Source organism: Scomber japonicus, chromosome 10 (genome assembly GCF_027409825.1).
Source record: "Scomber japonicus isolate fScoJap1 chromosome 10, fScoJap1.pri, whole genome shotgun sequence".
Lineage (NCBI taxonomy): Eukaryota > Metazoa > Chordata > Actinopteri > Scombriformes > Scombridae > Scomber > Scomber japonicus.
Window position 1 is genome coordinate 11,105,545 of NC_070587.1, and position 14,416 is coordinate 11,119,960.

Genomic DNA, 14,416 nt, shown 5'->3' on the forward strand with positions numbered 1-14,416 from the left:
CTTGTCCCGGATATTTACCTAACTCCTACCTCTACCTGGCTCTTCCGACGCACCCCGTCCCGAGCGTTTCACAGCGGGCTAGTCTGAGGAATATGATCCGTCTCTGAAGCGGGACGACTGAGGTAGAGATGACTTTTCTTTCTCTTTCTCCCCCCAAAAAAAAGAAAAGAAAAAAAAGAGAAAAACATTCACTTGTGCAAGTTGTAGTTACGAGCACCGCTGAAGGAAAGTTTGCCAGACAGACTGCTGTGTTCCTCCTTTTGGGTGTAGCTGCAGAAAAGTCCAGGTTGTCAACAGGTTCCTTGTTCGCGCTGCGGTTCAAAGTACAGTAAGGTCATAGCAGAGCTTATCGACAGGCTGCGATAGTCGGAAAACAAAAAATATATGGGCCTCTTACTTTGAGATAGGCCTTATGTGTGCGTTTGGTGGAGACTAGCCTGTAGATTTGACCTTTAACATCCATGTTGGGTGCCGTACAGATTGGATTATGGCTGTAAGAGGTTAGTAGGCTAGGTGTTAAAAGCTTTACAAATTCAGAGAACACAAGCTTTAATGTCCTTTAATGTCTTCATCTGTGAGAAACTTGTGGGTACAAGCCACAACATATTAGAAACAGATGCAAAAATGCAAAACACCCAGTGAAGTCATTATCTACATGATGATTAATCCACTTTTAAGATGTTGCATTTACTTGTTAATTCATTAGAGACCTGCCTGTGGGAAGGCTAATATGGAAAACGAGTCATCAAACTGGGACCAGCTCTGTTTTTAACATATTCAGAGTGTGTCACTGTGTTCAAACATTAACTCAAACTCTGTGTGTCCTTTCAGTAACAGTGTCACTCAGGCCGGCTTGGATCCATTAATCGTTCACCTGGAAACCAACTCAAGACAAATGTAATTACACACACCTGCATGCATATAGATGTTTATACACACACACAGACATACTCAAAACTTATTGGCTTTAAGTGTATGTGTGCATTATTGTGTCTGTTTGTGTATATTCTGCAGCAGGTGTTACGCCGTATTTGGTGACCTATCAGATTGTGTGACCTGCAGTTTTGGAGGAAGTGCTCAGATCCTTTACTGAAGTAAAAGTAAGCATATCAGTATCACAATGTATAATCCTGCAGTTAAAATCATACTTAAGTAAAGGTTTGTAATTATTACCAGATAATAATAATTGCTTTAAGTACTAAAGTAAAAGTAGCTACTAATTTTGCAGAAAATCAGGCTGTGACTGATTTATAAAAATGCTGCTTATGCACTGACTCTCACTTAAGTGAAAGATCTGAGGGCTTCTTTCCAACACCGCAGGTCACTGAATCAGATGGGTCACCAAATACAGCGTAACACCCGTCTGAGGTCTGTTGTAGTGCTGTAGATGGGCGTGTTCAGCTCTGAAAATGTTTAACATTCTTATCATTCATCTGCCTGCGAAAGGCGGAGAGACACAGAGGGAGAGCAGCAGGGAAAGGGAAGAGACATGTTCAGACCCAGGCCAAATTATAAGGGATTACACAAACACACACACATACACAGTCACTCCTTCGCATTCACACTGCATTACTCACTGCAGCCCGATGCTCCATCCAGCACATATATTACTCACCACATAGTGTCATTCTGAGGGAGGTGCTTTCGTTGGAAGACAACAGACTGGAAACATCTGATGCTGTTTTTGTGGTTTTGTGTGTTTCCAGGTCCGCTCTCAGTGACGAGCTACGAGCAGGGTGTTTGTCTTGAGAGGGAGGCAGAGTTACCGTGGTAACAGACATGCCAAAACCGGACCTGCTCTGCCTAGTTCAGCTGCTGGACGGCACTATCGAGACCTTCAGAGTCAACGTACATAACACACATAAACACACACACACACACACACACACACAGTTTCCTGTCTGTTGAGGAGATCATATGTTGCTCCTCTCTGTCTCTGCGCTCTGTTTATGATCATAATGTCAGTGTGCGATATAGTGACAAACTATTCTTCCGTTTTTCCCATTGATCCACATCTCTTGTTCATCACAACGACCTTGCTTTGAAGGACAAGCTCACCTACTGTAGCTCACAGTGCTTGTCACACTTGGGGACTTTTTACATAATCAGCATATCATGTCGCACAGCAGCCTGACAGCCGTATTCACTCACTCTGACAAGCGTACACACATGCAGGAAGGCAATCACAATATTGCTCTGTGTGACAGCAGCTGTGCAGCATCTTTATGTGAACTGCGGGAGAGCAGGCACCGTGCTGCGCTTCTAATGTGCAGGATCCTAATATTAAACTCCTCATTACTATTTATATAACGCTCCTATGTTTCTTGATTAATGTTAAGGTTTATGGCTTTTACAGATTTCCATTGAAAAAGATAAGCAAGCAAGGGCCAGTATAGACAGATTTTTGCTGTGTTTTATGTACCCACACATCAAAAGTGCATTTGCTGGGGCAAGATTACACCTCTCATTGGAGTTTACAGTAAATACGGGAGGTGGGGAGACCTTTCGTGATGAAGAGAGCTCAAAATATGCTTCCAGTAACAGAAAGTGAAGAAAGGAAAGGGGACAAAATGTAACTGAGCTGCAGGGTATCCCATGGAGTGATTAATAAAACAATAAATATTTAAAGAACAGAGTTTTGGACTGCGCTATGATCTTTTATAAATCACATTTTTACTTGGATAAATGCTTTATTAATAGTTTTTGTCTGATATACAGCTGTTGAATTACTTTTTCTAAACATGGAAAACTGAATAAGTGTCCCTCTCCGCAGACCGCAGTCTATATTCACAGGATATTTACTGTACACATGCAAATAAGCCATCGTTAAATGTCACTCAGAGTTTTGGCCCGGAAATAATGTTGTTTGTTTGTTTCCATCTTTCAGAAGCAGGATGAAGGCGTGGGCCTGTTGGACCTAGTGTGCGACCACCTGGGCCTGCAAGAGAGGCAGCTCTTCAGTCTGCAGATCAGAGAATCCAGCACAGCCATCGCCTCAATCACAGCCAACACACACTCTCCTGTGAGCTCACTGTTCATCTGCTGCACATTTTTTTGCTGAGATTGTAATGCATTGCACTCACTGATTGCTGTTCAAATGATGATAACCACAGGCAATGCTTCCACAAATGCTTTTTTTTTTTTAGCTTTTTTAGTTAGCCATTATACTTGCATGCATTTCTTTTAAATTCAAATAAGCTTTATTAGCATGACAAAGCTAACATTGACAAAGCAGTAAAGGAAATGATTAACATTGACAGATGATAAGGAATAAATATACATTAATATGCATCCCTTTCTCTCAGAGATGGTTGGAGCCGGAGAGACCCTTGAAGAAGCAGATAAAAGGTATCTGACTTATTCTGAGTACTCGTTGTCTTTACTTTGAGTGGCTTGACCAGTCAAACACACATTCTAATCCTTTTGTTTAAAATATATTTTGATAGCTTGAGGTGTACTTGTAACTGTAGATATCTGCCATTGTGACATGATGAAATCTCCCTGCAGGTCTTGCATCTCCCTTTTATCTGAACTTCAGAGTGAGGTTCTTTATGTCTGATCCTAACTCTCTGCAGCATGAACAGACAAGGTGAGTGTATGTGCTCCTCTTGTTGTGTGTTTATATAGAGGTTATATATACAGTAAGTGGATATTAACCTGGAGAAGCTGCATGCCACAGAAGGTCATCTGTGCAGGTGTTATGAATAAAAGGAAAGGTTTTTTTTAAAACTTGACACACTCGCGCCAAAAATGAACTTCCTCTTCTGCGATTCTTGTACATGACAGTAACAAAATACCAGTTGCAGTACACAGACAATACATTTGTGGGGTGGTAAAGTTCCCTTTGTGTCGTCCCTGCAGGCACCTGTACTTCCTCCAGATCAGGAGTGACATTAAAGAAGGACGGTTAGTACACACACACACACACACAGACACACACACACACACACAGAGATCATGTGTAGATGTTACAATGTGTCATTATGGAGTGTAATTGCAGGTTGCAGTGCCCGCTGAGTGCAGCTGTAGTGCTGGCCTCTTATGCTGTGCAGTGTAAGTCAGCTTCCCATCTCTTCCCAGCGAAAATGATTAATGACTTAATAATAACTTGTGTGAATAATTATTCCTGCCTGTCGAGGGCTCTCAATAAGCAGCAACTCTATTACATAACCCAGTGTGTGTGTGCATGTGTGTTACTCAGTGTCTCTTTCTATCACCTGTAGCTGAGCTGGGGGATCACTGTCCGTCCCGACTCCCTGGTTACCTGTCAAAGTGCCACTTCATCCCAGAGCAGGATGATGACTTCTTATCTAAAGTGGAGGATCTGCATCCACAGCACAAGTAACGCAGATCATCATATCTATGTGCTGTTCAAAAACAACTGGCGTGTTATGCAGCTAGTTTTTGTTGTTATTATACTTGACTCTCTGCGGCTGCGTGTGTGTTCCCAGGGGTCTGAAGCAGAGCGAGGCAGAGCTGTGTTTCCTCAACACAGCACGGACGCTGGAGTTGTATGGAGTGGAGCTACACGCTGCCATGGTATTGTGGTTGCTTCAATTAAATGTACAGTTTCCTGCTCCAGTTTAACTTCCTCTTGATCCTTTTTATGTGTGACACTTTTGTCTTTTCCTGCCTTTCTCTGTCAGGACACCAACAATGCCCCTCTGATGGTGGGTTTGGCATCAAGTGGTGTTGCAATATTCTGTAATATGATTTGTTCCAGTTTCTTCCCCTGGTGAGTGATGATTGCACTAATTAGATCTCTTGTTTCTGTATTTTCTAAGTCTGCAACCAATTATATTCTTCCTGTGCAGGGGGAACATCATCAAGATTTCATTTAAGAGGAAACGCTTTCTTATACATCTGAAACGCAAACATGTAAGCCCCTTTTTACCTTTTATGTGTTCTTAATAATTTTAAGAGAGGCTCTGCATCTATACTCTTGGCTCTTAACCCTCTGTCATCCTCAAATTGACCCCATCTCTTTTGACTGTTCCTTCTTTCATACCTCTTTCTTAAACTTTTCCTTCGTTATTCCCTTCCTTCCTTCCTTCCTTACTCCCTCCTTACTCCTTTCCTTCCTTCCTCCCTTCCTTCTCTCCTTCCTTCCTTCCTTCCTTCCCTCCTTCCCTCCTTCCTTCCCTCCTTCCTTCCCTCCTTCCTTCCTTCCTTCCTTCCTTCCTTCCTTCCTTCCTTCCTTCCTTCCTTCCTTCCTTGACCTGAGGACAACAGGAGGGTTAAAGTCATTGGAAGTTTGAATTCAGCCTGTTTCTCTCATAGCCTTATGGTTGAGTTGTAATATAATTATAGCTAAAATGTTTTCATTGTGGGGAAAAGGAAATTATGAACAATGTCTGCACAATATTTTCAACAAAAATTCACAAATACAAGTTCAACATGATGTGAATATTGTATTGATTTAAAGTTTTGTATCCACAGTTTTTGCAGGTTTTCTCTGTGTGTTTCTATGTGTGACTAGTAATAAATCCCTCTTAATAAATAGCACAGGCAGATTTATTGTATTGCCAGCAACAACTTCAACCTGAGCAGCCTAATTTATATAAGAGAGATGATGTGATGAATGTAAGAGCTACAAATAACATCAGCATCACACAAAAAACCCCTGAAAAGTGAAAAAGAGTCTAAACTCACTGTGTTGCAGGGGGAGACCCAGGACTGTGTGGTGTCTCTTGCTCTACCCTGCTCCAAGACCTGCAAGAACCTGTGGAGGTCCTGTGTGGATCATCACTCCTTTTTCAACCGTACTGCCAGGAGCCCAAAACACAACAACAGCACCGTCCAGTCCTACAGAAAGCTGATAACACAACACCTTGGCCTGGGAAACAGTAAAACTGAAAGGTCAGCTTGCATTTGTTTTAATGTATTCATACATTTTTGATATAAATACTGAACTTTTCCACATTTATTTCTGTTCTTTCTCCCCAATTTGCAGTGGTCCGGTGTGCCAGCGTGTGGTGGGAGGGATGGTGTGGAACCCAGTCCTGCAGAGATCAATTTCATCAGAGCATCTTGAGACTAAGAGTCTGCCCTCCAGATCCCCCCCAACCACTCCCAACTGGTACGACCTGCAGCATCCGCACCGGCTATAATGAGATGTCACATGTTTTGTCCTTGAGCTGATTTCAGACATAAATCAAACATCACTTTCCCCTCCCTTGATCTTGGGTTGTGTTGTCATTTCACAAAACCGTAGCTAGTTTTGAGCAGAACGTAGCTGACTGCTCTTTCATCTCTTTGGCAGGCGAAGTCCGCGAGTTCGCCACGGTATCCGGAAACCTCGCCCATCCTCCATGGAACTGACCAATGATCTGAAAGACATGTCGGAGGGGGAGGACGTCTTCTACACATACAGGGCCTCCGTCACCAGCAGCAAGGACAGCGAGGGAGACTCTTCACCACATCAGTCAGTATTAGTTAGAATAGAGATTATGTTTATCTCTACATTTTAGGCTCTGTGTCTTTTCTCTCAGTTCAGTGGGCTTTGCTGACATGATGTGTGTTAGATTGGTTTTATATTGACATTGCAAATGGATTTAATGCAAATTTTGAACAGATAGAGCCACAGTTTAAAGTCTAAAGAGGCGAAAGTTTTAATTCATTTTAATTTAATTAAACTGTTGCCACCCAATTGTCTGAAATGAAACTAATTATCTTAATTTCATCAGTTGGCCGATCTAAAAGAAACTCTGAGCTGTTGTCTGGTTTATACGCTTTTTACTGCTTTCTGTGCCAGTTTCACTCAGACAATGATGGGCTATTTGAGAAAGAATCAATTAAAATCTGTATCATTTCGACATTTTAATGTTTGGAAAAATCACAAGTTGACATATTTGTGATTATTGGTACAAACGTCTCATAGTTTCTTTTTTTAAATCAAAATATTGTAACGTGTTATCAGAGCATTCGTGTTAATCATAGGGGGAAAGACAGTAGGCAGAAATATACTATCATCATATGACATGCAAGTCATCTTTTTGACATTCATTAAAGGTGAAATATCTCTTTAATTCATCTCTTTCAGCCTCTCTGGCACTTACAGCCAAGGACCAGATGAGGTTTTGTTACAAGCTGATGACAGTATAGGAGAGGATGATGTTGACAACTCACTCTACAACAAGGTCAGTTATCATTGTTGAATGTGTTGGTGGATGTGCCTTCATACACAGTGTGCGTTTGTGTGTCTTCATTGTGAGCACTTGTGTCCGTGCAGGGTGCTCCCGGCGACGGTGACCTGTTGCTAATACGCATTGCCCCTGATCATGAGGGCAAGTTTGGCTTCAATGTTAAAGTGAGTCTCTTTCACATTTTTCTCTCTGTCTCTTACACACAGCACACAGGGCAATGTTTTATTATTTTTCTTATTTACACATAATAAATTGGTGTCGTCACTCCTCCACTGTTGCTCCATTTATGCAATTTCTCAACTCCTCCTAGGGCGGGGTGGACCAGAAGATGCCTCTAGCTATATCCCATGTAAAACCTGACTCTCCAGTAAGAAGAAACTCTGATGCATTTGTGTTTTGAAATTCTTGTTTTTTGGATGTTGAGTCAAACTTTTATATGTCACTTTTATGATGAAATGTAAGTATGAGACTCATGGGTTGATGACTGGACTTTTAAATGACTAATGTGTTTTTAGGCAGGTCGATGTGAACCGAAACTCCTGGAGGGAGACCTGGTGGTGCTCATCAATGGTCGAGACATTTCTGAACACACACATGACCAGGTTGTCATGTTCATTCGGGCCAGCAGAGAGTCACACTCCAGAGAGTTGGCGCTGCTTATCAAACGTAAAGGTGTGTGTGCGTTTGTGTGTGTAATAGAGGTAAAAGCGCTGAAAAAGCATGTGATCCAAGTGTGCACTCCTGTCATATCGCTTTGAATATGCATCGCATCCTTGAACGTCCTTGTGCTCCAGGTCCTGGCCGGGTGGCACCCCTGCTGCAGTTACCTCCCGCGCTCACACTCACCAGCCAATCACAGGGGGACAAGCCGCAGTCACCCGGCCATTCAGAGCGGGTCACGACACTGGAGGAATCAATGAGACAGCTGGAGAGAGGAATACAGTCTGGCACACTCTGTTTCCACTTTGAGGTATTTCAAAATACAGGCTTTAGCTAAACAGTGGATGGGCATTTAAAAGTGTATTTATACAACATTTTACCCAAATGCATCTATTTAGGAGGATTTATTCCCACTGAGGTATTTGGGGGTCTTTTAAATGCTGTTTTCGGGACAGATGTTGACTAATCTTCACTTGGACTACTGACAGTCTAAAACAAAGATGCCGTGATTGGCCTGGAATTTAGTTTTTGTTTATGTATGTTGCTGTGTGTGTTTATGCGCATGTGCGTGTTTGTATGCTTGTAATTTCTAGAATTTATACAGGAGGAAGCCCGGCCTCACGTTCAGCTGCGCTCGGCTCTCTGAGAACATGGACATGAATCGATATAAAGATGTTTTACCTTGTAAGTGTGGTTTATTCTGACTGTCTGTAGCAGTCTCAGCTCTGTGCCACCGTGTCTAACCTTGATCTGGAACTCACCGCTGTGCCACCTCCTGAAATTTAATTGGCTAAGCCTGCGGTGCATCGATGGCTCTGTTATGACCCTGCTGCTGCCCTGCTCTCCTTTTCAGATGATGTTACCAGAGTGGTGCTCCAGGGCCAGGAGGACTACATCAATGCCAGCCACATCACGGTGCGCATCTTCGATATGGATTTGTGTGTCTTGTCCCTGTTTGACATTTAATGTAAACTCATCCTCTGTGTGGGTGTGTGTATGTGTGTGTGTGTTTGTCTGTTTCTTAGGTGGCGCCCCCAGTGTCTGGTGTGTGTTTACGTTATATTGCAGCTCAGGGTCCATTGCCGCAGACCTGCACTCACTTTTGGCAGACTGTTTGGGAGCAACAGTCACACACCATCATCATGCTTACAACTCTGACAGAGAGGGGACGGGTATACATACTTCTACATATTCATACTGTAAACATTTATCCACGTTTATCCAGGACTACACATGAGTAAACGGCCAGGGACACATTTGAAATTACGTAGCTCAATATCAACAATTCATCAACACAGTGATTACTGCAGCTGCAGCAGATGATTGCATGCTGTTGTTTCATGTGTTATTTGATTAATGTAATTACAAGGATCAGTGGTAATGTTTATGCACAAAAATAATCAATTGACACAGTTTGAGTAATTATATGGTTTCACAGGGTAGAGAATTGCTAAATTCTAACGTGCAAGCTGGATGCTAATGACAAATAATTTGAGGATCAAGACAGACAAAGAAAGAGGCAGTGAGATATCAAGGTCTCGTTGAATGAAGCTGTCTCTGTCTGAGCTTGCCTGTTGCTTGGTAACCAGATGCTCTCATTAATTGATCATTTTCATGATATTCATCAAGTGCCCTGGCTTTCTCTCTACTTGAGGATCACACACACACGTACACACACAGTGCACTCCACACACGCACAAATTGACAATCAGTTCACATCCTGCTCCTGATGAATTGCTTTTGTTCTTCAGGCTGCCGGGTGGAACATACCATGCTGTTGAATATGAGTTTGATTTGAAGAGAGCAGAGCGGAGCTGATGTAGCAGCAGTAGTAAATTGTATCTTGACTGATGACTCATGTGAAAAGTAATATAATTTGCTGGTGATGTCATACACTTACAGACCAAGTGCCACCAGTACTGGCCGCATCCACCGGAAGTGAAGGATTACGGGCACATGCGGGTGAAGTGCCACTCGGAGGAGTGTAACCTGGCGTATGTGACACGGCAGTTCACTCTGACACACACGCAGGTACAATAGCAACATCGCAGCAGAGTGTTAGAGCTAACTCCTGCTTTCATGACCACATGAACCATGAGCTAAGCATGACCACAGTGACACAACACAGCTTTTTTTTTTTGTTTGTATGTTTTTAGTGGCATGTGCCATGCCTGTGCCATATGCCATGTAACAGAGCTCACCGCAGGCAGCAGCCACTCCTGGCAAACTAACTAACATACAGTTGCTTCCGTGTGGGTGGGTAGGTGTGTGCATGTGTGTGGGTGGGCGAGTGAATTTGTGTGCATTAACAAATGTTGTGGCATGCTTGTGTGTGGGTGGGCAGGTGTGTTGGTGAGCGGGTGCTTATTTGTTTTCTCCCTGAGAGCGACAGAGTCACATAAAGACTTTCTATGGTAGCTAATCTGATCGAACAAGCTGTTTTCTACATTAACTTTCAGGGCAAGCAGGTAAATAAACAGATAATGCTCAAGGAGGCATGAAGTATGAAAGCACACACATACATACACAGATACTGCTGTGTGGGCCCATCTGTTCCTCTGGCGGAGCAAGTTAATCCCTGCATGGTGTCACAGGCCACATGTCCATAACTCTAAACTCAGCCATTCTCCTCCCCGCCTTCACTCTTTTTTTCCCAGGTCTGGTCTTTTTCCTCTATTCTCTCTCTCCAACCCAGCCTGTTTTTTTTCTGATTTCATCTCGCTGTGTCGCTGTGTACTTCCTAATCTCAGTGTCAACTACTGGTCACGTGCAGTTTTGCTCTGCTCACCTGCTCTGTTTTTCCATTACACCGTCTGTGGTTTTTGTTTTCCTCCCATACTGATTAATGTCAGTGTGTTAAAGCCTGTAGTGTACTGTACGTCCCATGTGGATGATTTATTCCTCAAAGGTTACGTGTTTATTATGTTAAATACAGGTTATTCAATACTTTAATTCTCTGTTTTGTGTGTGTGTGTGTCTTAGCTTGGTGAGGAACGTGCAGTCACACACCTGCAGTATGTCGCGTGGCCGGACCACGGTGTACCCGATGACCCTTCAGACTTCCTGTTGTTCATCAGCTCAGTCAGGGAGAGAAGGAGAGGTGAAGAGCCACTAATGGTACACTGCAGGTAACACGCACGCACGCACATACACACAAAGAGAACTCTAATTGAACACCGCTTGCACATACTGTACACCCCTCTACTGTACACTCAATGCTGTGTTTGTTTTGGATTACTCTTTCAGCGCTGGGATTGGACGGACAGGTGTTCTGATCACCATGGAAACGGCTCTGACTCTGTTGGATCAGGGTCGGCCGGTGTTCCCACTGGACATTGTCAAAACACTGAGAGATCAGCGAGCCATGATGGTTCAGACCACGGTACATAGACACAGAACAAGGCCTTATGCTTAAAGACGACTGTTGGTATTTGTAAATTATACTTTTTACTGTTGTTAATGTCTTCCTCATTAAAATCTTGTTTCTGTGGTTACCTGTAGCACAAGGGATGTTGTAGTTACACTCCAATTTACATTTCTGTATTTTCTAAATAACAAGACAAGCTTTTAATTCTTATAAGATCCAGTTGATTTTTTTATCTACCTATTGACTAAGATGTGCTTATTTTGCACTTTATTTTAGTCATTTTCCTCAGTTGGAAGGTCTGAAGTAGCACAGGATGTAACCACAGAAAACATTAGTGTTTGAAAAGTGCAAGTAAAGATTATTAGTTCAAAGTGAAACTTGCATCTAGTCACACTAACAGTTACAATAAAGATGTTTTTATTTTTTTGTTTTATCTTAACTTATCTGTAACTCATTAGCTGTGATGTTTTTCCTGTTTATTTAGTTGTTTTATTTTTTTTTGTCTAATGTAGATTATTGTGTTTTCTTGGCTCATTCATACACAAAGAGCACACTACTATTAGGTAGCAGTTACAGAAATGTAACTTTCTTAAAGATTGGAATATAATTTACACAAAGTTCCCTGAAAATATCATGTAAAATTCCCCAGGAAGTTTTCAGGAATGGGGACTCACTGTGAGCAGAATTACTTCTGAAGATCCAGCATCTTCGTTTTGACGTCTGTGGATTCGCTCATTTATTTGCAGACGGCAAATTTGTTTACGACAGAATTACACTGATGGCTGATGAGCCTGAGCTCAAAGGCTTGGAAGTCTTTTGTTGTGACGCCTCAGTGGTAGTTGTCGAGGGAGAGGAAAGTGTTACTCGCTGCCTTGATAGGAGGTGGTGCTGGGAATATGGCAGCCCTCCAGTCAAAAGCCTGCTTCTAGGCCACTGCTGCTACCACTATCACCCCTATTTTGAAAGGAGATCCGGTCCCTCGGGCTTCTTCTCTCTGATGTTTTTATGCTGATGGAATGTTTCCTCAGGTTTCCCCTCATATGTTCCCAGTCATGAAAAACATGCACAGTCAGGGGACATCCTTTCATGCTGAGGATGGCATACGATTTTTATTTTATTATTATTTTTTTTGGAAGCATTTTTATGCTTTTGTTGTTTTGTTGCGGAAAGTTGAGGAATGACAAAAATGAGCGGGGAGAGAGAAGAGGAATGACATGCAACAAAGGTCCACAACTGAACGTGAACCAGCGATGTTACGGTTCATGGTCGGTGCCTTAATTCCAAGGCTACTGGAGCACGCTATTCTGTATTTTTTCTTAATGTCAACAAGTCCCATGACAAGTCTGTCTCAGTACTCTGCAGCCACTCTGTGGCTCTCTGCTACTTTTGTTCCTACTAAAGAGATAAAACTTCTTTAAAAGCTGGTCACAAATATATGGTTTCATGTTTTTTTCCTAAAACAACCTGACACTGTAGTTTTCAAGTGTTATTCAACTGAGATTAAAATGTGCATTTGTTTGAGACTATTTTTAGGTGCAGAATAATACACATTTTGTCTGTTGGTGAGTGTTTACGGCAGCATGGTGGTGACTGTTGGATTGACTCAAAATGTAGTGCAGCAAAAATGTGACCCGAGTTTATGGATGTTGCTTAATGACATATCTTTTAATAGTTTTGGACACCAATGACACAGAGGATAATGATACGTTTTATCAGGCTTCGACTACACAGGCAGTACTGTTTAGTGTGATTACTTCATTGTTGATTTCTTCTTTTTTTAAATTAATTGCATTTTCCTTTAAAAAAACATCAGTTTCTGAAAAACTAATAATTATTGTATGTTGTGTGTTTCAGTGTCAGTTCCAGTTTGTGTGTGAAGCCATTCTGCGAGTCCACAAAGAGAAACAGGAGGGATCTACAGTGCCGTAGTCCATATGAGTAACAGAACCAGAGCAGACGCACTTAACTGCTTCAGCCTCATCTCATAGAAAGTGACTTCCACAGAGGGACCAACAGTGCTAGAAGAGATTGACCTCTGTCATGCCTATGGGGCCGGTACACAGACTGGATATTGAGAGTGTAACTAGCGTCAGAGCACAGCTGTCTGTGATCTGTGTAGGCAAACTATAATGTGAGCATATGAATCTTACACATAGTCTGCCTTAGTTATTGCTGATCGTGCATTAAGCTTGCACGGCTGCAGGCTGCAGTATCCGTATATTTATACAAATTTGATGTGAGCTGCTAATTTCTGTCCAAGTGGCCACTCAGGAATGATGCCTCTACCTAAGCTATGTGTGCCTCAGACTGACTCCTCCCAGATCGAACAGGGCAGCAGAGGCAGACTAGGATCGTTATTATCTGTAGTTCATCTGTGTGTCCTAAGACGAAGAGCATGGCAGGCTTTAGATCGTGACAGCAGATACTGTTTGAGGTCAGTGTGGCGCAGCACTGCACACGGACCACCAGAGGAGCACCCAACCTACTTTTCATCACTCTTAAATTATTAAGACACTAAATAAACACACTGATTTCTACTTATGTGTCTGCTTTCTCATTAAAGGAAGACATGTCTCTTTATATTGGTACACTGATGATATCTCATAGGCAATACGAGCCTCTTCGTGCCACTACGCCTCCTTGCTGCTCGCTGAAGTGAAGAGTAGTCTGCTTATTTAACCTTCAGCTGAGTGCCTCAATAGCTGGCATCATGTCAGCACAACTATCTCAGCATAACAAATCAGCCCTGACTGTCTGGTTATGACAAAATATTGGCTTTAAAGAAGATACTGTGACATCTAATATTGCTGAGTATTGCAATATCTGCAGGTTCATGAGGATGATATACTTAGAGGGTGTAATAATTAGTTCAGAGTTTAGCTATGATATTTTTGCAATCCTTATTGTCAGTTTTACTGCGGCTCTTTTTTCATAAAAGCACAGTATAATGCAGGCATGTGGAGTTGGTGGAGTCTTTAAAATGCACTAATGAGCCTAATATTTGTGGGGAAGGTGCAGTATCTCATTTCACTAATAAATTAGATTAACACATCCAGAACAACCTGATTAATGTGCAAAACTCCCACATGCCATGGCAAATTGTTTTCAGGGATTGGAAGACACAGGACCCTCTTTTTCAGGGCTGGGTGACAGGGAAGTTGCTACATATGAAAGAATTTCATGCAGCTTGTGTAAGAAGACAAAGAAGTGTGTATGTGTGTAAAGATGAGGTGGAAACGTCAGA

General features: G+C 42.3%; 1 protein-coding gene across 3 annotated transcripts; it reads left to right on the top strand.

The window, feature by feature from the left end:
• Window positions 1-14,332, top strand: ptpn3 (protein tyrosine phosphatase non-receptor type 3). 3 transcript variants are annotated; one of them, XM_053326606.1, is made up of 28 exons: window positions 1-122; window positions 832-897; window positions 1,015-1,100; window positions 1,707-1,848; window positions 2,888-3,022; window positions 3,306-3,348; window positions 3,508-3,589; window positions 3,862-3,906; window positions 4,001-4,053; window positions 4,224-4,341; window positions 4,452-4,539; window positions 4,647-4,735; window positions 4,815-4,878; window positions 5,663-5,859; window positions 5,954-6,079; window positions 6,263-6,424; window positions 7,043-7,139; window positions 7,232-7,309; window positions 7,456-7,512; window positions 7,661-7,817; window positions 7,940-8,115; window positions 8,399-8,489; window positions 8,659-8,720; window positions 8,831-8,977; window positions 9,708-9,836; window positions 10,788-10,933; window positions 11,052-11,187; window positions 13,027-14,332. In XM_053326606.1, the coding sequence occupies exons 4-28, from the start codon at window positions 1,780-1,782 to the stop codon at window positions 13,099-13,101; spliced, it is 2,622 nt and encodes an 873-aa protein (XP_053182581.1). In that variant the 5' UTR covers window positions 1-122; window positions 832-897; window positions 1,015-1,100; window positions 1,707-1,779; the 3' UTR covers window positions 13,102-14,332. The 3 variants fall into 3 exon arrangements, with proteins under 3 accessions (XP_053182581.1, XP_053182583.1, XP_053182582.1); XM_053326608.1 differs by having other exon boundaries at window positions 1,018-1,100; XM_053326607.1 differs by lacking the exon at window positions 1,015-1,100.
• The last annotated feature ends 84 nt before the right edge of the window (window positions 14,333-14,416 follow it).